The sequence below is a fragment of the Lepidothrix coronata genome, unplaced genomic scaffold (assembly GCF_001604755.1).
Source record: "Lepidothrix coronata isolate B3197 unplaced genomic scaffold, Lepidothrix_coronata-1.0 Scaffold17, whole genome shotgun sequence".
Taxonomy (NCBI): Eukaryota; Metazoa; Chordata; class Aves; order Passeriformes; family Pipridae; genus Lepidothrix; species Lepidothrix coronata.
Window position 1 is genome coordinate 7095779 of NW_016690197.1, and position 27858 is coordinate 7123636.

Consider the following 27858-nt stretch of genomic DNA (forward strand, 5'->3'; position numbering starts at 1 on the left):
AGCAGATCTAATGCCCAGAACTTGAACTGAAACTGTTTGTTATTACTTCACATCTGTACTGCAGTATTAGCCACAGGCCAAGACCAAGTCTGGCCCTGGTCTTTCTGGGATGAACTTTTATGTTTTAAACAGACAGGGGATGACAAAGGTGATTGAAAGAATTCGAAGCAATATTAAAAATAACTGATATGGTCAGGAATTTGTGTCCCACTGAAAATTAATGGCACCTACTGTGTGATTTGGATGCTTTGAAAAAAACCACTTGGGCAACCTGAAACTTTGGTCAGGCACAGAAGATTGTTTCTGTTCTTGCAAGAAATGAAAAAAGTTCCACAGTAGGTTTTCATCAACAGTTGGCTGCTTTTTGCAGGTACTGTGGTGAGAATAGAGAGCACTGTGAGCCAGAAAGATAGGCAAGCAGTTCAGGCAGGTCTGCTCAGAGAGATCACTTCCAGGATGGTCATCTCAACAGAAGGAAAGCAGGTCCAGAGACCAATGGGCTACTTCTCAGTATCATGTGCTTGCCCTGACTGGTCTCTTTGCCTCCTTTCCCCATTCCCAGGCACAAGGCAATGGATCTGAAGAATTTCCCTTGAGAAATATCAATACCCATGTGACAGCTGGATCTTCTTATGTCATTGCAAGCCTAGCTCCAACAGCACCAAAATCTCATTACTCCTAATGTTGTTGACTGAGCTGGGAGCTCTGAGGCAGGGTTTGCTGCACAACAAATGCCCAGACAGAGGATATTGTGTACCAGCTGCTCACATGTGATCACCAATCCCTCTAGCAAACAGCCCTGTAGGCCAGGAAAGTCACCACTCCTTCAATGGACAAAGTGCTGGAGTGGAAGAGGTGTGGCTCTGACACCAAGGAACCCAGATCTGATCTTTGATGAATCTGGCTGTGACTTACCAGAGAAAGTTTTAGGCTTTCTTCAATAGGAAGGCATGGAGCTTTTTGGGGAACCTCTTTAGGGAAGTAGAGAAATTTTCAAAGGTTGGAGAGTGTACCTCTGCCTTTTTTTGGCAAGCTATGCTCTTGTCACCAGAACTGAGCAGGGCTGAGCACCACATTGCTTTCTCAGCAGAGAAAGGCATTTCACAAGTCAGATGGATACCAGGAGTGTTGGCACTGAAAAAAACCAAGACAGTAGGTAGGGGAAGATGGCTTTCTGGTTGTGTGCACCAAGGGCCTTGCCAGGATGCCACCTTCCCTGTTGCCCATTTTTGTGCCAGTGCCAAACCACTTGTGCACAGCATGACAGGAAACAGCAGTGCAATGCTCCTCGCCCACGTGCAGCAGTAAACATAGCATCAGGCTTGACAAGGGGACAAGATAAAAGATGAGTTCTGTTTTATTACAGTCAACATGTAGGCATCATATTATCTTAGTCATACCAAGACTAGGTAACTAAATTGCCAGGTCTAATGTTTCAGGTCACATCAGGGAATAGTTTTACCAGCAGATATAAAGATCGTCATTTGGAGGGGGTAGCACTCAAGGTCAGAGTCAGCAAATCCTCCTCTAAAAATAGACTCTAGTTGCAAAGCTAGTAAGGTTTCTTTTGTCGTTCTGCTGCACTTCACAGGACCTGCTTACCTACAGCACCCACCTAAGCTTACAGGTAAGACTAAGCAATATACATTTTCTGCTGTACTTCTTGTGCTCCTTTTCTTCCTTTTATAACCTAGTTTAGTAAACCGGGGAGAGGATTGAGAGCTTTGCAAGGTAACTATTAATTTCATAAACTTGTTGCAGAGAAAAAAAAAGTTTAAAACTGTTACAGCATCAGAAAGGTTCTGAAGGTATAATTTATAATTTTAGAAAACCAAATTTGTCATGTTACAGGAATCACTTTAAAAATTAGATAATTAGATGTCAAAAGGGTATTTATTTTAGAGATAATTACAATTGAAAAGTTAGGAATAAAAATGCAATTTAAGATTTGTAACATCTGTCCCAGAATATTTTGCCTATTCTTCAATAATTACTCCATCCTCCAGTCAAATCTAACTTTTCCAATTGAATTGCAATTCTCTCAAATGATGGTGTGTCTTAAGTTTCTTTGGGCACTCTCACAATATTTAATGAAATCTCAGCTTAATCTGTTTTAAATTAACCAGTCCAGTCAACAATAAAGAATGAGGGCAAAAATAAGTTTTTAAAGTCATCAGTGGCTTAGAAATTCATTGAAATAACTGGTTAGTTTTGAATATTCACAGCAGGAGGGTCTGGGAAATAATTGCACAGAGGCTATGATTCTTCTGGTTTTAAGCTGTTTAAAGACAAATGCATTGGATGAACTATTTTACAGTCCTTGAATGCTTTAAGCACAAGAATGCAGGGGTAAAATAAAGGAACTGAAGTAAATGAATTTTGGTGAAGACTAGAACAGGAAGAGGGAACACAGGACTGTGTTATTCTTTGGCTAAGTATACTGCAGGTACCTGGGGAATTCCAGTTTTGGAATTCGCTTAATTCTTTTAGAGAAAAAATTTTTAGAAGGACTTCTCCTCTGTCCCAAGAAGTATTTGGAAAAGATTAATATTTTCATCCTCGTATAAGGAAGGGGGGGGGGGAATAGCCAAAACCAAGTCAAAAACGCACCCAAGGAACCTTTGCAGCACCACAGCTCTTTGCAGTACCCTGGGGTGCAGCAAGTGTAAGGTTACACAGGAAAGCACACAGCTCTCTCCATGGCTGCTGCCAGCCTCTGGAGTCTTAAGCAAAACATCATGGGCATGGCATATAAGGGAGCACCATTTTAAATTCATTTAGTTAAATCATCTGACAAAGCAAGCCTATGTTACTGCAGCTGACCAGCTCTCAGCTCGACTGATGTACTTTGAGTCACAAAAAGCTTAGAAACCCAAGCACTGTTTACCCTCCTCCCAAGTGCAAACACTGCACTCCAGACAGCATGTGCATTGGCTTCTGCAAGAACTTTCCAGTTTATAAAACAGTCCTCTGCTTAGTCATACTCAAAAAGGGTAGGAACTTTTTCACCCTGAAGGGAGGTATGTATCTGGCACGTGGGCTGGAAATGGAAGAACAGAACATTTCTTAAAAATTCAAGAACTTGCTCAGTGAAGATCCTCCTTCACTATTTCTGAAGACCCTCAGTCATTAGATCTGATTTTTGTCCGCCTTCAGCACTGTGCAAGTGCTTACCTGGAGACAGATTACAAAGAAGATTCAAGCCATTTTCATATTTTTTTGAAAGTATAGAAGAACCGGTATTCTCCATCCTTATCTTCTCTCAAGTATTTCCCTCTTGTACATACTTGTTACAGACACTGTATCTCCATGAAGGTCTTATCTAAGGTAGTTATTAAACTGAAAGGAGGAAGTAAATAAAAATAAAAACATTATTTTTGCAGTTGTCTGGAAGGCAAGAAGGTCTCAGTTTTGAGTCGATAGAAAATAGACATCCTTCAATTTCAGTGGTGTTGAATTCTACCTGATAAATAAAAACATTCAAATAAGTCAGCTCTCCATGCAACATCAGAAAAATGGGAATCAATTCTTAATAACAAGCTCTTCAAGCTCAAAAATAATTTCTCAATCAAAATTACAGAGTTGTTTTCCCCACTTTTTTGTTCTTCTGTCAAATTTAGAGTTCATGGCAGTAGATGAACTATTCCGGGCCCTGGACCTGAGGGTCAAACCACCGATTAATTTCAAGGGCACCATGTTTATCTCCCCCTGCACTGATGCAGGTGTAAAGTCTAATGGATATGTCATTACTTCTGTAGACTCCTCATGAAAGGCTCAGAGCTGACAGATAGTCTGCTTTCATTATTTTCTTTCCCTCCCTTGGCATCTTGGAAAAAACTCCCAGAAATACCACAGCTCCACTCCTTTCTCAGAGCTGACATGAGGAAAGAGGTAGGAAGCAAAATCTGAAAGCATCAAAACAGGAATTAGATTCAAATCTGCCTCCACATTTACAAACAGGTTATATATTTAGGTGTTTGCTAAATGTTGAAAACCTTCACTTCCCAGCTAAACCAGATAAATTTGTAATTGCTGGTATTTTCAAGGAGAAGTAGCTTTTAGATAACTGTGACTACAAAACCAAGCCTGGTACACTTGTGCACACCAAATTAAATTTAATAAAGCCAGCATCAAAAGCCCCACTAGCACAGGTGATTGATGTCATATGGGCTGGGAGAACTTCCAATAGCAGGAAACATGGGTGGCAAAGAATTTCAACTATTCTGTTATATAAATATGGACTGAAGTGGACATTAAGTCAAGGAAGCTCCATGCCCCTATGACAGGCAAGATAGAACAGCTCATACATCTGAAGGGAAGAGCGAGGAAAACTGTCCTCTGTCTCCATTTTTCCTCCAACTTTTTACTTGTTTTGCCTCTATCTTTGCATATTTTTTACCAATGCCACTGGGCTCTGACCTCATAGAAGATCAGTAGCTTCAGGCACACAAATACAGCCACAAGTTGGTGGCCGGAGTACATATGCTTGGGACAACAGCAGTGATGGAGAAACCCCCTGGGTCAGGGAGGGGTGCAGAAAAAAAGGGGAGAGGGTATTTAGGCCCTTGCAGAGGATAAGGGCAAATGCAATCCTTGTCTGTGCATGTCTGCTTTTTTTCTTTTCTTTTTAAGTCTCTACAGCTGACTTGGATCTTAACTCCCAGTCATAAATCTTGCCGAATTGTTTGGCATCTTTATACACAGCACTAGGGCTTGCATAGCACGTTGAGCCAAAGATATTAAGAAACACAGTATTTTGTTAGGTAGCTAATGACTTATAGCTTTCAGTCTCAAAGTACTCAGAAACTTCCACTACATGTGGAAAACCAGCATTAGAAATGTACACACCATCACTGAAGCTCTGACATTCACCTCTAGACATTAAGCTCAGGTTTTCTCCCCCATCTGTGGAATTACCAAACTGTAGAGCTCATGACTGACATTCCTAAAAGCATTAAGTAACCCCCTACAAATTTTGTGGTGAGGTTGCATATCTCTCCTGTTGAACATATTTGAAAGTGAGGACTACATTCTGTGACTTCACAGGGCTTTACTGGAAATTTTGGGTTAATTTGAATAGTTTAAGAGACTCCAAACATGGTGCAGAAGGGAAATCTTTCACTGCCATATTACTGCTTCAGACACTAGACTGTGTTCATGCTCTGAATTAAACAGCAGATAGACTGGCAGATTTTCCTTTTTCCCCCCCCTTGCACTTTCTTTCCTCCCTCCCTGTTTTGTTAAAAATAAAATAAAAAAAGCTAAAGAGCTGCATAAGAAATTCCATCTGGCAGCTGTAGAGTGGATAGTGAACATAAAGAAGAGATTCCTTTGCTGTGCCTAATGCATGCTGCTTATCCAAATTAGCCACACAATTACTTCTATCAATGCAAAACTAGTTTAATGTTTTTTTTTCTAGTGCACAGCACTTGAGAACGACTTAAAATGCAGTGTAATTTGCCACAGTGTATGTCCTGAAGTGGCTCACTAATGAAAAGAGGATTAACTCTCCATTATTCTGAATTACCATTTTGTGAAATCACTAACAATATTTTCATTTATATACATATAACCCAAGGGGGAGAAATATTTCAGCCATCCAAGTGATTAACAAATAAAATTTATTAGATAACATGCACTTTGGTCTTATTTATGAAGAGAAAAATTAGGGTATAAAAATGCAGATGACTGAATTTTTATCATCCTTGTTCTGATAATACACTTAAGCCCATGACAGCGCTGGCAGCTCAGTGTTCCCTGCACACGCTGGATTGAGCAGCAGAACCCACAGGATGTCGGGCTCAGCAGGTGAAATCTCACAGGCTTGAGCATCTGCAGGGCCCCACTGAGGTGGACCCAGCCCTTGGCTCCTGACCAGCACCACAGGGTGGGAGTGCGAAGGTCTCAGCAGCTCACACAGCCTGGCCTTGGCATAGCCCAGCAAGGCAGGAGAGAAGCTGTGGTTTGGGCACAGGGAAAGAGTGGGATGAGCCACAGATTGCCCTGCCTCACTGGAAGGGAACTCCTGCTACCAAGCTGGTACAGGGAAGCTGCACTGGTACATCATTCAGCCTGCACTAACTCATCTATAATGCAAAGTATTTTAGCCCAAATGAAGCACCACAGGGGGTGTGAGCCTGCTCCAACAAGCCTGTGCAGAGGTAACCCTGCAATCTGTCTGCCATCTGACTGCAATGGGTGAACACTCTGTAAGGGATGGTCTCCCTGCCCCAGAGGTCTGCAACAGAAATCTGAGCTTTCTCTGCCTGGGCTCATGCTGAACAGTCGTCCCTTATACCCACAACAGCATTAAGAATACCCACCCCCAAAAAATCCAGTCTACTTTACACTTTTTTTTCCTTAGACGGTTGGCCTAGGGAATAGTCTTCTCTCAGCTCTGTTTGGTGTACAGAGAATAACCACTAAGATATGAAGTTAGACATCTTTGATTCCTGGAAAAACACAAGCCCTTCTGCCCTTCTGCCACAACCAAATGTTTCATGGTAACTAATGCCAGAGTTCAAATAGCAAACCAGTCCCTTTCCCCCCCTTTCCCCTCCTGTTATTTAAACTCTGTTACTTCTTACTTAGTCTAGAGTCAAATCTGAAATACATGTTTTATTAGAGGAATTTCAACTGATGTTTTCCTGTGCTCTAACTCAATTTAAAAATCCCCGCAGCAGATAACATTGGCAAGGCATAAAAGAACACAGCGTACTTGAAAGTTCAGGGAGCATATGGCTTCCCAGGACAGACAGAAACAAGTATTTCTCAGCAGTGGTCTAACTTTCAGAGTGCTACCCAAGCTTCAAACTGCGCTGGTGTTACAGTACCACAAACGATCATCTGCAGATGTAATCGCCCTGTTCCAAGGTGTAACAAATCAATACACTGTGGCAACCAACTGTGACTACTGATTACACTGCTTTCTCTTCTTCCCTTCCTTTCCTCCTCTCCGTTTCATGGAGCCATGAATAAAATTAGTCAGTCCTTCAGCATCAAAGCAACAGCCTCTCAGTTAAGATAATTCCTCAGTAGACAAACAGCAGTTCTTATCAAGTTCTAGATAACAGCCTAATCACTCCCAAAGTCAGACTGTATTAGATTTGTATCTCTGATAGTCTAACATTATCTACAGATAATAATAAGTCTGCATGTAGAATTAGCATAATTCTGGAATGGTAAGGGAGAAGGCTGTCCTGGGGCATGGCTGCTGGGGCAGAGAGATGGGATTTGATGCTATGCCACAGGCACACAAGACTAAGCCCAAGGTAAGTTTGCTAGAAGCTGGAATTCTCAGAGCCCTTTACAAATCTCAACAGAGGACCACTTAGCTAAACATCATCATCATGTTTTAGGAAGCTTGTCTAAACCACAGATCCCCTTGCCAGTGAAAGCAAGCCAATTTTTGAACAAAGGTGTACACTTTGCCAAACAAAAACTGACTCCACAATCTTGCACAGCTTTGGAGTAGGAAAACAGGAATCATTTGGCTTTTTCAAGTTTTGCAGAGAAACAGAACATGACAAGTACAAAAGAGCCCAAACTGAACTAACAAACCCCATGGGTACATGGGATGTCAGTGAAATATGGTCATCCTGCTTTCAGGAGAACTCTACAATAGCTGCATGAAGGCATTAGCCAGATTTTTGGAACTAAAAGGACACAAACAGTCAACACAAAAAAATTTTGGGAGCCACTACAGGATTTGTTGCCTGCAAGGTAGGTGGATTTTTGGCAGGTTGTACTTCCTCACTTCATAAGATCAAGCCCAACTCCACATCTTCTTATTAGGAATCTCCTACAGAACCCCAAGGTTCAACCTGTCCCTTCAAGAGACATGAGCAACTGCTCCTCTGAGACATCAGGGAGTCCCAGTAGGAAAAACAAGACAGAGCCCACACATAGACAGAGATGACAGGAAAGTTTTCAGCTGGCAATATAGGAAACAGAAGAGTAGAAGAGAGTAGAACAGGTATAACCAACATTCACCTGAATACACATTTCATCTCCCTGCATTGCTGAAAATCACAAAAAGGACAAGGTATTAGAAAATTCTTAATTAATGACTAAAAAAAAAATTAAATTTCCTCCACTCAGTTCCCCAGGTGCTTTAGACCCTAGCTGTTAGACCTACCAAATTCTTACCAGTGGATTTTCCAGGAAACAAATTCCCAGTGGAGACTGAACTTCAGTAATCACAAACCTTTGGCTTTTGTTCCGATTGCTGGTGAGCTCCTCCAACAACATATTCCTTGCTTAGTCTGGGGGTGGGCAGAACTCTGGGTGCCAGTCTGTGATTGCCACAGAGCAGGGTCATCCATCTCATACAACATGCAGCCCAGTCGCACCTGGGCAGTGCTGTTCCCAGTGTCCCACAGCTGGAGCAGAAGTCACTTGCTTTGTGCTTCCTCAGGTTAATGATCTGCTTTGGTTGCATTCCAGTTTCTTGCACATCCCAAGAGCACTACTCCATGGATAAAATGTCATCAGGAAGTTGGAATGCTGGGAAGAAAAACGCATACACAGCAATCAAAGTAGATCCTGAAGAGGACTACTGTACCCCAGGGGCATTTGAACTGGAACGACTCCTCTGGAAGGGATGCCCAAAGTACACTCACGTCAATGAAGTCTGGCCCAACCTCTACATAGGAGATGAGTAAGTGTACACAGTACATCTGCCCTACATAGGAGATGACTACGCTGTAGTAAGCACAGCTCACCAACAGAGCAAGGTGTTTTGAACTACTGACAGACGCCAGCGTTCAACAGAGCAATCAGAGCCTGGTATGGCCCTTACTGTTATAGGCACACAGTGTCTGCTGCTGCTACAAAAAAGCACAGGTTAAGTGTGGCTGGGTCTGCTGTTAAAGGCAGAGTAACAGCACTGGTTGTGGCACCACTGTAGGCTGCAAAAGTTGAAGCTCATTGTGATCTATTTTTAAATGGTTCATATCAAGGAGTGATTTGTCATTCACCTCTGAATGAAAGTTATTCCACAGTTAGCACGGCCTAGATGTGTTGGACCACACCTTAGGTTAGTTTAGGCCTAAGATGTAATTCTTGAAAAGTGACAAAAGAGACCGCTCACCCTGCAGTGGTATTTCTGAATTTCCAAGCTTGTGTACATGGAACACTGTGCATTTCCAAATTGCTCAAGAGATTAAAAAAAAGAACCCTGTGGAAGGCAAAGCTGCAGAGATGTGTCTCACTAATCAGACCAAATGTGATGTGGAAAAAAACCCACAAAACAGACTTAGTTCTGCCAAGCACAGGACTAAACTAGAATCAGCCTATTCCAACAAGCAGAGATGACTGCTGCAGCAGGGAGACGTGCCATCAGAAAATCCCCCAACCCAAACCCTGAGCAGAGCAAGAGAGCTTTCCTTACCCCTTAGGCATTATTGGTCCAATTCCCACTTTCCTCTACACTCTGCACTAACATGACATTTATTTTACACCATCACTGAAAGGCACAAGTAGGAGTCCCACTGGCTCCAAAGTTCTCAATAATTTTTTAAAAGGTTCTAAAATTCATCTGTTGCCAGCTTATAAAAGAGGAAAGATATACAGCTTTGAGAGTTACAAGACTCCTAATATCATCCACCAATTACTTCTGTGGCGCCAGAGGCAACAGAAAGACACAGGAGTTCTGGGCTTGGACCAAGCCAGGGCTCCCACTTTTAGATGTGGGAGTGGGAGTGTGTGCATGTGGTGTGGGATAAAACAATTAAGCCATGGGAACAGCCTGGCCAAATGATTCAGGAACACAAGAAAAGGAGGTCTAGTTTTCCTTTCCACATCCTACCCTGCCCCTCTTTTAGACATTTCTAACTCAAAATTCACTGTAAAGAACAGCCTCTTCTGGCACTTATTTCCTACTTTCTTGTTCAGAATCACCAGCAGAATTATCCTGAATGAAGCTGTTAAAAGAATTTCCCTCTTATCTCTGTGATGAAGCTATAGCTGTGCCCTCTAAGCAAAGGGATTTAACAAGACAAGCAGTCAGTCTCTAAGCACAGGACACCAGTCACTGAGCCTTTCCTGCAATCATTCCTGTAGCAGTGGCTTGTTACACCTTGCAATTCAGTAAATGCTAGGAGGTGCTACTCTGAATACAGCACACACCTGGCACTTTGCATTAACTAACAAGAGGAACACAAACACAAGTTTCTTGAGAGGTACTTGGAGCTACACTCAGGCTGGGCAGCATATTTCTGCAGGGGACTGGTCTTACATCAGGAGGAAAACCAGTGGTGCTCCAAGGGGAAACAGGTCTCACACATGACAAGATAAAAGAATGAGAAAACCAATGGAGAAGGAAAAACAAGTGAGAAGCAGGTGGGGAGTGAACAAAAATAAAACTTCACCAGAAAATGCAACTCCCTAAAAGGGAATGACTATTGTCAGCCAGGTAAGGACAAACTTGACATGGGAGGAAATCTGAGACAAGAACTGGTCTGCAGGAAGGATGCAGCCTTTCATTACGATAACTAAAATTTGATTTGAAGCAGGCAAAGACCAGGGACTTCCATATCTTTCCTCAGCCAGTTCCACATATTACTTCTGACCAACAGCTTACCCCTTCAGTGTGGCAGGGGTTTTTTGTATCGTTTTATGTTAAGACCTAGCTATAGCACTGGTGGCCACAGAGCTGCCATGGAGACACTAACAGATGTTGGGTGCATTTGCATCTTTAGCCATGCTAAATTAAGATGGATCTTGAAAGAATTTAGTGGAACTCATCAACAAAATCAAGGGAACGCGCATGCAAAGTTTATCTTCGGAGCCTTCACATCTGTCCTTTATTCCTGCCTCCTGCATTCACAAGGTTAACAGGACTTGTGACTGCTTATGGAAATGCTAATTAATTACCCTGACTAGTAACCACATCTTCCTTCTAATGCAATACAGGCTATCAGGGAGCCCTGTGAGGCCACTCAATCCTTTTGTTACAAGGCTTTGCTGCAGATGTTGCCCAGAGGCAATGAAATCTCCATGAGCCTGTCAGACCCAGAATAATCAAAGCCTCAAAATATAACATGCTGTGTTCAGCTCCAATTGAAATTTTCCTCCAGCAAGTTCCAAGGACTTTTAAAGACCAGACACTGGAACTTGTATGAGACAGCTCAGTGATAGGAATAAAACACTTTGCCAAGATTTGATTCAACTGTTACCAGGATCAGTGGTTGCATGTATCCTCCTCACATCTAGAAGCCTTCTAAAGGGATAGAAAGCAGCTTTGTCTTGCTTCTTTCTTTCACTGGTCACCTGCTTACTTCCACAGGCAGTTTTACTGGCTAATCCCAAACCTGCTTGTTCCACCCCAATCACCTGGAAAATCTCTGCCAGTTACACATCTTGTAGTTTCTTCTTGCAGCTCTTCAGTGATGGCCTTATTACCTGCGATGATGTTAAGTGTTCCACATTTCTGGAGTTCAAAATTTGTCTTTCAGTTGAAAAGGTCCCCCAAGAATCTGTTTTCCTCTTAACTGTCCACTAGATCTCATTAGGATTTAAGGTCTGATCACAGTTTCAGTTCTTCCTGTGTTCTCAAACTACTCCCAGAAGAAAAGAAGTCTTCTAGGGTCTAATTCTCTACAAGTATGAAAAATAATTTTCTGGATATGCAGCTGAACTGAGGTTGCACTTTATGGTCTGTGCTTGTCCCAGACTCATGGTCTTGAGAACAAATACAGGAAAGGTTTAACAAGACACACAAGTAACTCAAAACTACAAACTGGAGTGCATGATAATTAAGATAAATAACTAAACACTTAAATACATGCTTAGCTAAAACTCATTCTATCCTCTTACCCTTCTGCAGAAAACCAGTACAGTATGGCTTTTTCCAAGTGACTAAGTAGAAAGACAATTTGCATTAACCTAGAAGGAAGCAGATTGTACTCACTCAGGGTGGAAAACAGTTACTTCCTACCATTTAGCATTATCAACCCCTAGCATCTACACCAGTATTAATCATATAAAGAGAGAAGGGTATGCAGATTTAGATTATAACAACACTCTTGAGGACATAGTTTCAACTCTGTTAATATGAGAATCTGCCAATTGTAACAGCAGTTTAACAATCCAGAAAATCAGATCTGTAACACTGGACCATAAACCTCAAAGCTCCAATGGTTTCCAAGACAAGTAACACTTTCCCACAAAACATCTCTGTCTGTAGGTGATTTCTAAGACTTGATGAGTGACTGAAGTCAAGACCAGGAACTGACTAACTACAACACATGTGCCTGGAGCCTTTGCAGAAAGCTATTTGCTATATCTAGGTTGTATCACTTACAAAAACTACATCCACCATTTTGGGCTTTAGGAAAATGAACTACTAAATCTTTCTCTACCACATATTCTGAAGATCCTGTTCAGTATTTTCAGTGGTACCTAAAAATTCTTCTAATTCACACTGAACAGGAGGTATCCACAGAAACGGAGCAACACCTCGGAAGGAAAAGGGGATACAATGCTGTGCTATCTCTAGACTCCCTTAGTGCTGGAGTTACCAAAGAAAATTGGGTCAGTATTATTGGAAATTCTCAACATCTCTCCCCAGGAGGGAGAACTGCCAGATTTTCTTCAGAAAGTGTCAATATTGCCTATATTCAGGAAGCTTCTTTCTGACACTGACCATCTGGTAAATTATCATCCTGCATCGAGCCTTCCTTCAATGTTTAAGAAAATGGAAAAGTTTGAGAGAGACAATTCCTCTCCTAGTAACATGTTGCCTCAGATTTCCCTGTGTTTTGTCAATCTGGGTCATGAAAATCTGTGGCTTTAACAGTCTATACTGAAACATCATTGCATTGCACAAGAGAAGATTGCATGAAGATTAAGAGGCTTGGCTCTACATAAAGTTTATAAGCATACCACTCATCTGGTTGACCAGTACCAGCTGTAAGGTGCTGACTCTCCTGTGGAAGGAGTTGCTCTGCCCATACCCTCATCAGGTATTTTGGAGGATTACTGCCCTTCCTTCAGATGCACTTGTGTTTTCATCATGAGCCGCCTTCTCTTCCCTTTGTTAGTTGCTTTTAACATACTTAATACTTCATGTGGAGGTGCAGGCTGCAGTGTCTGTAAGTTGTTTTCCCCTCTCTTCCAACTCCATTGGTTTGGGCAACTTTCTGATGAAAGCAGCTGGGACTAAAGCTTGTTATGACAGTATTTTTAGAAAGAGAGAGCAGGGATTTGGTACACTGGAGACAGCAACCTGAAAGAAAGCATTTCTTTCCTGTTATAACTACTTACACTGTTGCTTCCAGAAGAAGGCAGACTTTGCTGCAGCACTTGCCATTAATCCTATGAATCTTAGCCTTAAAACTGACACCAGGCACAGTTAAAGCCTTGGACAAACCCTCTACTTGCCCTTGCACAACCCAAGTGATGTAAATAGTCTTTTGAGAACCATCTGAAAATGGATGACACTTTTGTTTGGGTCAGTTTTCCCTCTTGGTGAGTTTCTTAGTATCAATATATCCCTATGTAAAATTGATTTTATTTCAGATTTTCACCATTTAGGTGGCATTCCCACATCAAAGTACTCCCCCTTACCTCCGAACTTTAAAAACATGTTTATGAGCCCATCTGCCCAACAGTAAATGCAGGGTCTGATTCAGAAAAGCACTGAGCTTTTGCTTAACACAGAGGAAAGGACTTCTGGGTATGCTTAACTTTTAGCATAACTTTATGTGCTCCAAACTGAAGAGCTCTTACATGGGACCAATCTGCCCAGCTCATCTCTTACTAAACTGAATTATACCGAAATTTTCACCATTCACACCAAGTGTGCCCAGTGGCACACTTCACCTTCCCTGCATAGGAACACATTCAAGACAGATACTGGAAACCTCAGCTGTGCCATGTAAAAGGAAATCAAGTGCTAATAGCACAGATGGTGGAGATATACAAAAGGAAAACAATTGTAAGAGCAGTCAAATGCTTATGACTTCACCTACACTGGCATTTGTAGCAAACTCTTCTTTAAAATGGCTACTTAAAATTCAACCATAATCACAAAAATGGAAGTATTAATTGCAATTTAATAGGAAACAGCAGCACCCAAGGAGGGGAAAAGAAGAATGTTGTTAGCTTGACTATTACATTCTGGTAGTGAGCCAAGTACAAGGAAAAAAAATCTGTGCCATTTCTAGTTGAAAGTGAATTAGAAACAAAGTTATAAATCCTTCAATAAAGTGTGTGAATCTTATACCCCTGAATGATCCTAAGCTATTAGTAACTTCAACCAATTGGATATTTTCAAGTATTTATGCTTGATTTATTCCTCCCTTTCCTCTAAAATACTGATATCTCAGGCATGATAAAAACTGCAAGGAAGACCAAAAGCACTCCCCTCTCCTTGGGGTGTAACCAGAACAATCATGCATGATGAAACACAAAAACCCCGTAGGCTCTGATTACAGTGGGCAGATAGAGGGATGCTTTCACAGTGGCATCTACACTACAGATTCAGTTGAGGTTGGAAAGCAAGCCAGTTCTTCACACAAAGCCAGAGCTCACCGATGGCTAAACCCAGTGCAAGCAGACATGTCGAGAGGCACAGTAACATTTCTTTTTACAGGCACATAGGTCCCCTCTATGAGGGCTTAACAGACTGCTTCTTGCTCTCTGTTAACTGGCAATCAACAGATTGCAGACCCAGAACGACCTCAAGTTTAACTGCCTATATTATGGCAGAGTCTCAGCACAGGCCATCTCTGCCTGGTAATATTTAAGATCAAAGTACAAAGTGAAAACATGGCTGATGGGAGTTGAAAAGGAGACAGACTTGACCCAGTATGAAAAGTGGTAGTCCAGCTGGGCTCTTTGCCTAGTTTTTGGGGACAGATTTTACAAGGAAAAGAAAAAAAAAAAAGAGGAAAAATTTTCAAAGAACAGTAGCGAGGATCTTCTATGAAAATATGATTATCCAATGCAAGACTGGGGGGATGGTGAGGAAGAAGAAAGAGCATAAAGTGCTTTCTAATCTCTGTATTAGGTTTGAAACTAAACATTTCTGCTCTTCAAAAAGACTAAGTGTCACTTCAGCTTTCTTCAAAAGACGCACATTCTAAAGCCCAAGGCAAGCACCTCTTGCAGTCCAATGAGCCCTATTTTCTGTTACACAACAACTGTTTCTTCATATGTCTACACAACATTATATGTTAGAAACCTTAGGAAAAGCTTTTCATAGAGAAAATTGTCCAGGATATCTTCTGTAAGGAAAGTGCCTGACATCCTCTTCACAGATTGCATGCAATAGCTCAGCCTGCAGATGCACTAGCCACAGAGTCACAGGGCCCATATTGACCCTGCTCCAGGTAGACAGGGCAAGTATTTTAGGTCTTTGTTCACCTAACAGGTTCTACAACACCTACACACAGTCTGAGTGATAGCTATTCCAGTGAAAATGTGAAGAACTTAACAGATTTGAGTGCTCAACACTGAGCATTCATTTTCTTGAAGTTTTTCAGATTAGCAATGTCAGTAGAAAGGAGAAAATGTGTATCTATATAATAAAGAAAACAATTTCATTGGGCAAGGTTCCATTCAGTCTAAAGGGTATTGCTGAATCAGTTTGCATATCAAGCACAATTAAAAAGCAGATGACATTTTAAAATCAGCCTATCCCAAGCATTGAGGAGAACAGCATAAATTCTTCAGTGTTAAAGACAGAGGAGTAGAAAACCTCCTAACTATTTCCTTGGTACACTTGCAATTTGCTTTAAAAAAAAAAAAAAGTTATTTCAGAGAAATTGACTTAGTTACATTTGAGCATTTATAACAGGCTTTTTGCAGCAGCATTCAAGGTTGATTCACTGCTGCTTTGGATTCCATTTCTAGCCCAAGTCATGGGAAACAGAGGGAATTAAGAGAGTGTATATACAATGTGTATATTCCTAAACTCCAGCAGGTCAAGGGCAGAAGAACAGCTAATGCATTTGTGGTGCAAAACCAACACCAAACTGCCTTGCCTTTGATGAAATAAAAAGGCGAAGCATTAAGTTCATCATGGGCCCCAAATTCACAGAACGCAGCTACAGGCAAGACTAGGAGGTGGAAGGGGAAGTTCTCAGGAGCTTGGCCAGGCTGAGATGACTGCTTAGGCAAGCTACTGAAAGACAGTATCCCTTCTTTTTCTGAATAGCTATTGGAACGGAGGCCACCAAACACTGAAAAATGAGATCCTAAGACACAGAACACGATGAAGTGTGACCGTCAGAAATAAATGCATTAGTTGCACCCACTGTGTCAAAAGGTAATCTCCAATCAAGGAAACAGGAAAATTTGATTTCATATAAATACAAGTGTCAAATGTTAATGATTGTCATGCAACCTACTGTTTGACGATGTCCTTGCTCAGAAAAACTTGATCATTTAATTCAAATGCTATTTATTAGCCTGAGCAATGCCTGCAGAAGCCAAAGCCTGGTAGTACTTACAGTCCATCAAAAACTTCGTTTTTCTACTGATCCTAGCTACTCCACAGTCCTACTTACTACTCAGCATGTAGAAGTTCTAGTTGAGCACAGATGTCTGACCTGAAGCCATCAGCCTTACACAGTTTGTTGGATACATGCTTTGGGCCAAGTCTGGTGAATGAAGAACATATTTCAGCACCAGGGAGACAAAACAAAACTTGACTTGAAAGCAGGTACATCAAAATAAAGAGTAGTATTCACTACAACCTTACTCTTTAGCCAGGACATTTAACTTGGACATTCAATTTTAAATACTGTCCATAGCCCAATACAAGGGGAAGGAGTAGGCACGTTATTTAACATGAGGTGAAGGTGACAAGGCACAGCACTGGCAGCAAGATGCTGCTGGTTCTCTGTCCTCCAGAGTCTACTGAGCTTATTATGTAGGCATCACTACATTAACTGGAGCTATTTACTTTTTCCATGATTTTATAGGTGACTTATGAAATTATTTCCTAGCAAAAATACAACTAATGTCAAGACATTATAATTCCTGACCAGTAAGGAAAGGAATTTCTGCATGTCTACTCAGAACAGCCAATTATCATGAGCTTAATTTACATAACAGCAAGCACAGGTAAAACCATCAGTATCCATATCCATTAAATGTTCTAATCACTAGGTCCTTAACTGCTCAAAGAGGGTTTTTGACTTAAAGGCTGGAAAGGTAGTGAATTTCAAGCTATTCTGGGCTATCACGGCTAGAATTATGAAAAAACAGGTAGTCCAGCACAATATCCTGTGTGACAGCAGCTGCATTTACACATGGAAACGTTGAGGAAACATTCCTGGAGAAAGGTACTTTTGGTTGGAAAAAGCTGCTGCACATCATTCAGTACTTTCGTGAAAATATATTAATGGAATAAAGCCTATGCTTTTTTTTTTTTTTTTTAAAAAAAGCTTAATAGTTTTCCTAGGCACTAATGAAACTTGACAGCTTTTTCAGAACAAAACTTCTCAAAACTAAAAGCTTTCTGTAATGGAACAGAAAAAGTTTTACATGCCTGTCCACAAACTCTGTATTTTTTGAGGAATTTCATCCTTCTGGCAAGCACTTAGCATGGGTATTGAGCATACAAAAATCTAGGATTTCCTCTCCTATCTGACTTCCCTTGTCCAAGGAAAGAGAGGACAAGAACATATGAGAACATTTGGCTAAACTACTAATATATGACTTTCAGCTTCCTCTGAAAGTTAATATCCAATCTCCATATCCAGTTCTTTTTGTTTTAGACCTCTGGTTTGACCAAACATGACAGTAAAATGTTCACAGAAGGGTGGGTTTTTTAACATTTTGTTTATTTATTTTTTAAAGAAATGGAGAAACACTCAGTAACTTCTTTTGGGGAAGAAGAGCTTCTTTTTGAATACCAGATGATTTTACTACTCACGTATTACTGACTTTTTATTAGTTCTGCAATACCAATTGGTGGGACAGAAGGGGAAAACAGCATTCGTGGGTGCTGTTTCAAGTTCTGCCACTTGATTTGCTTTTATGACTTTAAATAATTCATTCTATTTCTTTTTCTAGCTCAGGTTTCTTCTTGTAAAAGATGGATAGAAGCCAGTACTGCCTACATTACAAAGGCAACAGGAAAATAAGTTAATTTTCAACAGGCTCTAAGGACCTGGGAGATATAGTTATGAACTCCAGAAAGATTATTCACTCCAAATGGCAGTATCTTAAGATTCTTAAAAATGGTAAATGATGCATTATTACAGCATTATCATTTACATCATTAACATTTAGAATATGCCAAATCAGAGGTTTTCTTAAGTTTATTTTCTAGCTTGATGAATAAGAAGCTTCTTGACTTACATGACAGCTCTTGTTTTAACAGAAAAACTGCATTAGATCGCTACAGCCTGGAGAAGGAGGGATTCACCCACATCCTCAACGCAGCCCACGGTCAGCGGAACGTGGATACAGGACCAGAGTATTACCACAACATGGCTGTGGAGTACCATGGAGTGGAAGCAGATGATCTCCCCACTTTCAACCTCAGCCAATTCTTTTATTCAGCTTCTAAATTCATTGATAATGCGCTTCAGGATGAAAGAAGTAAGGAGGGTGCTGAAAATGGTTAAAAACAGTTCAACATTTACTCCGATTAAAAGCATAGTTCCACAGCATTTAACCTTGTAGGAACAAAACAAGTCCAATACAGGTTAACAGAAAGTACAAAGCTAATAGTAGGGAATCAGCTTAAGACAAGGTAGTGATGTAATTAGGACCTTTCTCACTAATACTAGCCCAAGAGCCCCTTACCAAGCCCTTTGATACAAGTCCTCAGCACAGGTGTCCTGTCTGATAGAGATTTTTTGTTGTTGTTTTGACTCTGTCATAAACACATCAGAGACAACTGGGCATTGCATGGGTGCCACAAATTAGCTGTTTTTTCTTCAAATTATCCTTATTAACATAGGTTTAATGAATATTAGTTGCATAGCAGCGGGAGTAGGACACAAGTGCTCCCAGAGATTCCATGCTGTCACTCCACAGCTTCATGCTCTACAGCATTAGATTCACTCTATAAACATAGAAACCACCCTTCCTACCTGACCATCAGATCTACCCCAACCTATAACATTTTACTCTCCGCCGTCTTCCAAGCAGCAGGGAACCAAAACAGCTCTGACAGCAGTAATCTAGAAACATTTCATTAAAGTCTTTGTAATTTCTCAGCTTGATTGCTACAATTCATTATTTGCTGATCTCCAGCAGTGTTCTATCAGAAAGCTTTACACTGATGTGAAGTGCTACAGCTAGGCCTCATACTGACTTTCAATATTACTCCTACTCCTTCCCCCCTCATACTTGTTAAAAAAAAATAAATCTCTACAGGATATTTTACCAGAAACCAGTTGAGAAACTTAAGACTTTCCTGCTGACATATAGAGACCTTAATATCAGAGGGTCAGATATCAAGTTTCTAGCCTTGTGTCAGCTTCTGTTCTTGCCTGTTTAGCTCAGCTGTAGGCAGCTACTACCTGACTTGCTTCCAGTAGCCAGCCAGGCCTTTACAATTCTACCCTTTCAGCAAGTAGAGTCCACAGCAACAGTCCCTTCCCTTGTTCTGGAGAAAATCTTGAAAGCAGATCAGTTTTAAAAATCAAAGTCCTAATAGCAAGAGAAACTGCTCCAGGAGCTTACTTGCTTGTGAAGAAATGTACCTGGCATTTCAAAAAGTACGTCTGAAGCACTGCCTTTGGAAAGGAGTGGATAACTAACACTCACCCGTGTCTAGCCATGGCTGGAGGCCAGAGGTCAGAATCAGACTGGAGTAGCTGGAATAAGAAATGCAGACTTTCTCATTCCCACCACCCTCCTGTTCCTGTAAGACCTTTGTCTGCTGTACTGAGGTAGAGAAACAAGCACAAGGGAAGCAGCAAAGGCTAGGAAAAACCCCTTGCATTCCAATAAATATTGTGGCAGGAAAGGACGACATGGTGCGGGGGAGTATTAACCTTTTTGTTTCAAAATCACATCAAAGTCCAGGAAGTTCTGAGACAGTATCAAGCACCAGTCCAGCACTGAAACATGAAACCAAATCCAAAAATGACTGAATGAACTACAAAACAAAAAAAGTAGATACTACCAACTGCAATAATTTCTGTAGCTGTGCAGTGCCTGCCACATTCACAGGGCTTTTAAACAAGATAGACAGCTAAGATCTATTCTGATGGAGACCAATAAAATAAAGAACTACTGTAATACTCATGAAGAAAAAGAGGAAGCTCTTAACTTTATCATGAGGGAAAAGCACACTACATGTATGCACATCTTATCCCAGTCAAAGACCCGCATAAAGACACTATGCATGGCCCAGGGAGACACTGAGGTTTAAAAGCATGACAATGGCTTTCCAATAAACATTTACAGAACAGAATGACTCCAGAAGCTAGACTGAAGAGTGGACTGATGCCTCTCAGAGAGAAAAGAGTAGAGGCAACTACTGCTCTCCTCCAAGAACATAACTGCACAATTTGTGGATGCACATCTAGTGTAGAAAGGTGTTTTGCATTTCAAGTGCCTAATGAACAGGTTTATTTGTGTGCACCTTCCTGACTGACAGAGCATCCAGATTCCTAAACAGGATTTTATACTAAGTACTTATCTCCAGTGGTAATGACATGGGATTCCAGCATGTAGTGTTAAATACTTCTGACCAGTAAAAACATTACACTGCTTTGCTGCTTTGTATTAGAACTGAGCAAATGTAGAGAGGGAAAAGGGGGGAAAGACATAAGTTTCAACTTATGTGACCAGAATGTATGTATTAACGATCTATGTTTTTTTACTTCAGCTGTATTACACTGTTTGGTATATGACCTTCAGCCAGTCAAGCGATCAAATTAATTGAATAGATGCCTGCATAAAATTATTTTTGCTGGGAAGGTGCTCAACAGCCAATGTTATTGAAACAAGTTGTCATTCAAATGAAGAAGGCTCTTTCTGCAACAGACCAGAAAGCTTGGCAATTTGGATGCTGCCAAAACAGTCCTAATGCAGTAATTCTGACTTAACATTCAAGATCTTTATGATGGTAAAGAAATTCCTTGATCAGAGCAGTATTTGCAGAGTTTAAGCATGGGCTGCTAGACTTAAGAACAGTTATAAGTTTTACAAGCAAACTGTAATGGTTCACAATTATGCATGCTGTCATTCAGCTGTGCATGAAGCTTTCCCAAAACATGCAATTCAGACCATAGGACAGATTAAAATTTTTATCAGAGAGGCCTCACTAACATGAAAGGAAGACATTATTTTAAGAGGCTTTTAGGTTCCATATTATGCTACAGATTTAGTACTTACTCCTTTGCAATTTTAGTTCCTCAAGATGTAGAAGGGAATGGCACTTTCACTCCATGTGAAAATGTCACAGGAAAAATACATTAAAGACACAGACAAAAAAAAAAAAAACAAAGTGAGAAGAAACATATGAGACAAAGACCCCAGGCATTTGACCAGACACCTCAATATTCATGGCTCCATCTTTGCTGCATCAAGAGAGATAAAGTTTCAAGAAACACAAATCCAAGTCAAGTCAACAAAATAGTGACCTGTCACCACTCAGCAGACCTCTACCTCTATGCACTGATACTGGATATTCAGGCACTCCTTGAAGGATGTAAGTGGTCAGGATCTGCAAAAGTAGACTCCTTTCTGAGGAAAGAAAGTTCAGAGTGGTCTTTGCGCTAGAATGAAAGAAACTACAAAACAGTACAGAAGAGATGTGGCTCTGCAGAAGAGTACCAGTGTTTTGCTGTAACAGGCAGTCAGATCTTGACTATTCACACAGAGCAAACAATAGACTTCTCTTCAAACCAGCAGACATTTCAGAAAATTATACAGCCCTTTTTTGCCTTTGTTAACAATATAAAACCACATTTTCTCCTAGATCCCCTGCATTTGCCACCCACACAAAGCAAAGCATTCCTTGTCCTATCATGTATTTTATCACCTCAACAGCAACCCATTTACAAGGTGGGAAGCTCTAAAGAGAAGCAGTGAAGGGTTGAACAAATGAGTTTTCATCCATTTTAAATATTTGCAGTAATAATAGAATGGATTATAATTTTCCAGGAGAGGAAGAGGCACTTTTAGTTATCAGAAGGACTGGAATTTTGCCAAGATGCCTCTAAGACTATCTGCTGGGATTAGGATACAGACTGTAACCATTAATCCTCTAGTGTTGGCAGTTCTTGATGCATCCATTACACAGCAATGCTCCTTGTGCCAAGACATCCTCTTGTGCCTGGAAGTAAAGGAGTTAATCAGCAAGAGTCATGGCTTTGCACCCAACACTTCTCACTAGGCACAGCTCACAAAGATAAACTATTATTGGCCCTGATACTGTTGTTTGTTTTTTTTTTTTTTCTCCTGTGGCAATTGCTTAGCAGGGTGTTAAAGAGAATGCTCCAGATCTACTTCCTTCAGCAGTTCAACCCTTTGTGAGACCCCCTCAAGGGCTCTGAATCATTTTTGGAAATCTTTTGAAGTGTTTCAAAACCTGTCAATCAGACCATAACCACTTACTGTTTTCTTTCTCCACGTCCCACAGACACTGCAAACATGGAAGTCTCCACTTTGACTTACCACCTTGCTAGTATCCAAAGCCAAGGACTCTCTGCCTCTGGAAGCCTCAAGTTAAACCAGGCAATGTCACAAAGCTAAATCTAAATCTCAAGCCACATTTATCCAGAGATGAAAACTATTGGCAAAGACACTGCATTCACAGGATACAAGACAGGCTCCTACTGCAAGGAGATGATCATATTAGAACACTCAGAGAGATGATAGTGGGTGGTGGTGGTGAAATATTACTTTCACTAAACACAACAGGGTGACTAGCCAGAGATTTCTACAGAAGCATTTTTACAGTGTAAGAGGTGGTTTCTTTCCACCCCCTGGTTATATGCCTATGGCCTTTCTTATCCTCTGCCCTCAAAAATGGGCATAAAGTGATGCAATCTAGATCTCAAAGCACATCACTGTCAGAACAACAAAACAAATTCAAGTTTGGTTATTTTGTGTCTAGCTAAGTAGAACTGAGAAAGGCACCCCACATGCATCCCATTTATCCTCATGGAAGGAGGGTATGACAGCATACCAAATCCTCCCACACCCTTGTGCTTTGTTCATTATTCCCAAACACAGAATTACATGCACACTGTTTGTGAGGCATGTAAGACTGGGCTGCAGTAGAGCTTGCTATGCAAGGTTGTAGCCCCTAGACCTTCTCTGTAAGCTTTGTTCACAAGTAAAAAGATACTTGGCTTAAAATTAAATGGATCATCTCTACTGTAGATGCTGTTCAGTTACTACAGTAAGGTTTACAGCCTCAGATTCCCCATATGTGAAAAGACAGGCCTTACAAATTGCTGGTAAGGGTATTCAGACCATCAAACAGAGCAGGGGCACTACAGAAACCTTCACTGTCAAAGAAAAGGATTACCCAGTGTCACCTCTGCATCACTTCTCTTTGTTCCCACAGACAAGGTTCTGGTTCACTGTGCCATGGGTCGCAGCCGCTCAGCCACACTGGTCTTGGCTTACCTGATGATTTACAAGAACATGACAGTGGTGGATGCCATTGAGCAAGTGTCAAGGCACCGGTGCATCTTGCCAAACCGGGGCTTCTTGAAGCAGCTGAGAGAACTGGACATAGCGCTGGCACTGCAGAGGAGGAACAGCAAAAACAGCCTACCACCTGACGGCAAGCAGAACAGCACCACCATCTAGTATTGCTCCTGGCAGGGCTGGAAAAGAAACTCCATAGAAGGAGGGGAGGGAAGGTGTAGTTAATTACACAGTCACAAGGATCATTTGTTATTTGCTGGAAAAAAACAAAGTCATTTCAAACGCTGTCAAGATGAGAAAGAAGGGAGGCCAAATTTAAAACCCATCGACTTAGAAAGTTCCAGCCTTAGCAGAATTCTTTGTTACATCAACAAATACGTTTCTCTCTCTCTTTGTGCTTTTACAGCACAAAAACTTAAAACTCTCCTCTAGCTGAGTACCCCCAAAATCCTGATCCTAACCCAAGGACACTGCCTTTAAACAAGTGCAGCTAGGCACTCCTGAAGAAATTTTGCAAGAAAAAAAATAATTGTTTAGTCCAGAGTCCTGAAGGATTTCACAGGAGTTTGCCTTTTTGTGTTGTTTCCTGCCATCTCCATGTCTTCTTTCAGAGCAATAATCTACGGCAGCATAGTGTTTAAAGAGTCTCCACAGGAGGATCAACTACTCAGCCTTCAAGATGTACTTTGCAGCACACCATGCAAACTAGAAACAAAGGAAAACCCTTGACAAGGTCAAATGCATAAGCAGCTACAACAGACAACAATTTAAGGAGATAAATACACATGACATTTTAGGAGTTTCAGTTTTAACTTGCTTAACTTGTCCTAAAACCTTCAATTACCTAAATTTTATAAGGTTCTATCTATACATAAAGAAGTGCCTTTACATTGTTATGAGGAAGTTCAGTGCTGAACATGTGGAGCCCTAATATAGCCCTTAAATAACTATGGATTATAACCAGTTCTAATGAGGTTTTAGAAGAGGCATGAGACACCAATGAAGCCTTTAAATAATACCAGTGACCTGACTACCCTGGAAAAAGCTGCTGCTGTGCTTCCAGACTGTTTATACTTATAACTACCACATGTTTCCTCCTATCTCAGCTTTAGTCACCTGAATAGGTCATTATGCTCCTATGTAGTTGCATTTGTTAATAAAATCATTTGTTGGCAGAAGTGGTACAAATACACTAATGGGGACACCAGACCTACTTTTCTGCCCAACCTTATTCCATTTACCCTATTCGACATAAATTATCAAACTGTGTTTTGACACAAATGAGAGTTTTGCCACCCCAGCAGCATTTGACATTTTTAAAATGTACTTTACAGGAGGATCACAATTAAGCCATGTTTACCTTTCCTGTATCTGCTAAAAGCTCAAGTCATCACCCTCTCCACCAGAATTTTCCCTATTTCAATGTATCAGGTAAGAGCTATTTGCTGCCTCAGTGCCTGAAAAGAATGACTTGGCCATCAAGCACACAGGAAAGTTCTCCTGGTCTTTACCACCTGACACAAGACCTTGCAGCTTCGGTGCAGTATGAAGTGTAGAAGGCTTGTACACTTAAAAAAGAAGAATACGGGACACAAACGCAACACTGAGAACTGTGAGTATATGCTACAAACCAGAGTCGAGCACAACTTTATACCATTTTTATATATGTTAACAGATCTTCACAGGCTAGCCATCTCTAGTGCGAAGACTTTCCTATTCCTTCACATCTTTTTGGGGCCCAAAACCCAGGAAATCATTCATCTCTAAACACTAACTGTAGCCAAGGCTGCAGACACCCATAATACAATGCTTTTGATTTATCATTTGTATTTATCTGCATAATAAATACCTTATCTTTAAATTCTCAGGCTGCAATAAACTACTGCTAAAAAACAAATGAGACATCACAACGTGAAAAATATTCATGATAGAGACACACAAACTCTGGGACTTTCAGCAAATTAAGTATCTCTACACTTAGATTGGGGGGGGGAAAATGCTCAGAAAAAAACCCAGAAAAAAATAGGAAACTTGGAAGTAATCTGACACTTCAAAAATAAATAAGCACTCACAGTATGGGGTTAGAGTAAAAATATTTTCAGATGAGGTCCCTCAACTCTTTCCATCTACTTCCACAGACATTCAAATGTAACTTTTTAGACCACCTTAGTGTCTACTGCAATTTAATTCACAAACTCAAATATGGAACAGTTCTCCCAGCCTTGTGTTAGACAAACCTGCTTTCAGATACATGGCCCTGCTCTTTCATTTAGGCTGATGGTGAAAGCTGAACACTCTCGCCTCCACGGCAGCAGCGTGTTTCTTCTCATTAGCTTTACAGACAGGAATTCTGTACCAAATGATATACCACAAGATAACAAATATCCACCAGGATTTCCCTCAGTCAAATTACATGTATCCTGCCATATAGCTTGATGACTGCTGTAACTGAAAGAGGATTTGTTGATTTACATGCATAATTGATCACTCTCAGCTCTACAGCCAGGGCCATTCTTTCTAGTTACCATGCTGGATATAAATGTAGTTTGTTTCCATCAACCAGCCTGCCTGATGGATAAATTAACAGCTTATAAAACTGAAAGATATTGACAGTGATCTAATATGAAAGATTAGTATGTTTAGCAGAGCATCATTTTCTGCTTATATCACAGAGATTCTTATAAAGTTAGTAAAAAACAGGTTATATTTTGTCCACTGTGAGGGCATCAGGTAGCCTGAGTGCAACAACACTTACCATTCCTGTCCTTACTAAAGGGCCAGAGTGCAGCTTTCAGTACTGCCTTTTGACAGCTTCTAGAGGAAGTATGTTCTGCTTCAAAGACAAGTAAATATCTTCCCTAGAACCAGGTCTTGCCTGAAGGACTCAGCTGGTACAGCTGTGCCCATTAAACAGCTCTGAAGTAAACATATTTCTCATTTACTTCCCAACTTTCTTGCCTACCATTCTCCCAGAATCCATTAGACTAAATCAGAAAAAGCAGAAGTTCTGGAACATGTGACTTCCACAAAGCAGGCAACTCTTGCAAGCTGCTAACTACCTACTAACAAGTGTTAGCAGCACTGATTTCATCTACAAACCAGGTCTGTAAGAAACATACACAGAACAAGGCAAGTTTACCTCTTTCCTGCCAATCACTAGTGGTATGGAGTATTCTATCTGTCAAACCAAAGACTAAGATTGCATGGGCAAGGAAGCCTCCTGCATTCCACAAGAATAATCTATTGCAATTCTGTGAAGAATTTTCTGGGGACACTAAAAGAAACGGCTAATTCTCATCTCAGATGGTGTTAGACTACATAGTCAAAACTGACACTGCAATGGGTACACAATACATAAAACAAGTATATCTGTAAAGGAAAAGACAGCCTTCTTACAAAACAAATTTTAGTGCAGTAAGGCAATTCATAGCTAAATAGTCACTACAGGAAAAGATGTAGCAAAGCTCCTCGTCCTCCTGACAGGAATTCAATTCCGAAATAAAAAAAAATAGATTGGAAACTCGCCTGTTGTGCACACGCTATACATAATTTTCCAACCAACCTTTAATTCATATATTGCAAATACAGAATTTTGGCAATATACTGGAGTCAGGATGCTCTGTTTCAGGTTAGCATAAATTTGAAACAGTAAGAAAGTCTGATTTGCTTTTATGTTACAGGCTTCGAAACTCAAAACTAAACAGCAGCAGATAAAAGACCCAGGTGCCTTTTTCATTCACTGTAAAAACACACAAATGAAAAATCACAAAGCATACTGCTACTTTGAGATGCAATTATTTAAAAAGATATGGTCCTCGCTAAACATACCTGAAGGCTGCAAATAACTGTGTTGAGTTCACCTTTCCCTTTCCTAAGCATAAAAAAGTTGACAGTTATTTTGTGAAAATGAAAACATAATTTAAGTACTATTAATACTCTCTGCCTTTAATAAACAAATTTGACAACGTAAGTGGCATGAACCAAGATCTTTGTTGTATTGTGCTCTCCTCATCAAGTGTTCTGAAATCCTAAGACACAAGTTACTCCAACTTACCATTTCATCAGCAATTTTAGCTCCCATTCAGATCCACTATCTTAAACTGCTGCTCCCCTGTACTAGAACTGAACAGGTTACACGCATGAATCTGTAGTATCAGTTTCTTGACTTGGCAACACCATACAGTAATGGTTTTATTTGAAGAAACACACATTTTTTTGACATTTGGGTATGTTAAATACTACCTATAAAGCTGCTTTATATACTGGAACAGGGACACA

At 40.6% G+C, this 27858-nt stretch overlaps 1 protein-coding gene across 3 annotated transcripts; it reads left to right on the top strand.

Moving 5' to 3' along the window:
• Nucleotides 1-1456: 1456 nt before the first annotated feature.
• Nucleotides 1457-27564, top strand: DUPD1 (dual specificity phosphatase and pro isomerase domain containing 1). 3 transcript variants are annotated; one of them, XM_017807198.1, is made up of 5 exons: nt 1457-1627; nt 8101-8230; nt 8446-8659; nt 18338-18558; nt 23495-27564. In XM_017807198.1, exons 3-5 carry the CDS (start codon nt 8475-8477, stop codon nt 23740-23742), a joined length of 654 nt encoding a protein of 217 aa, XP_017662687.1. In that variant the 5' UTR covers nt 1457-1627; nt 8101-8230; nt 8446-8474; the 3' UTR covers nt 23743-27564. The 3 variants fall into 3 exon arrangements, with proteins under 3 accessions (XP_017662687.1, XP_017662686.1, XP_017662685.1); XM_017807197.1 differs by lacking the exon at nt 8101-8230; XM_017807196.1 differs by lacking the exons at nt 1457-1627; nt 8101-8230 and adding an exon at nt 7620-7722.
• The last annotated feature ends 294 nt before the right edge of the window (nt 27565-27858 follow it).

Bases quoted from the DNA above. Each gene is read 5' to 3' on its own strand.
- DUPD1 (XM_017807196.1), top strand. From the start codon at position 7,629: ATGAAGGCATTAGCCAGATTTTTGGAACTAAAAGGACACAAACAGTCA. The intron at 7,723-8,445 runs GTAGGTGGATTT...GTTGCATTCCAG, and splicing joins CAGGATTTGTTGCCTGCAAG to TTTCTTGCACATCCCAAGAG. The intron at 8,660-18,337 runs GTAAGTGTACAC...TTGTTTTAACAG, and splicing joins AACCTCTACATAGGAGATGA to AAAAACTGCATTAGATCGCT.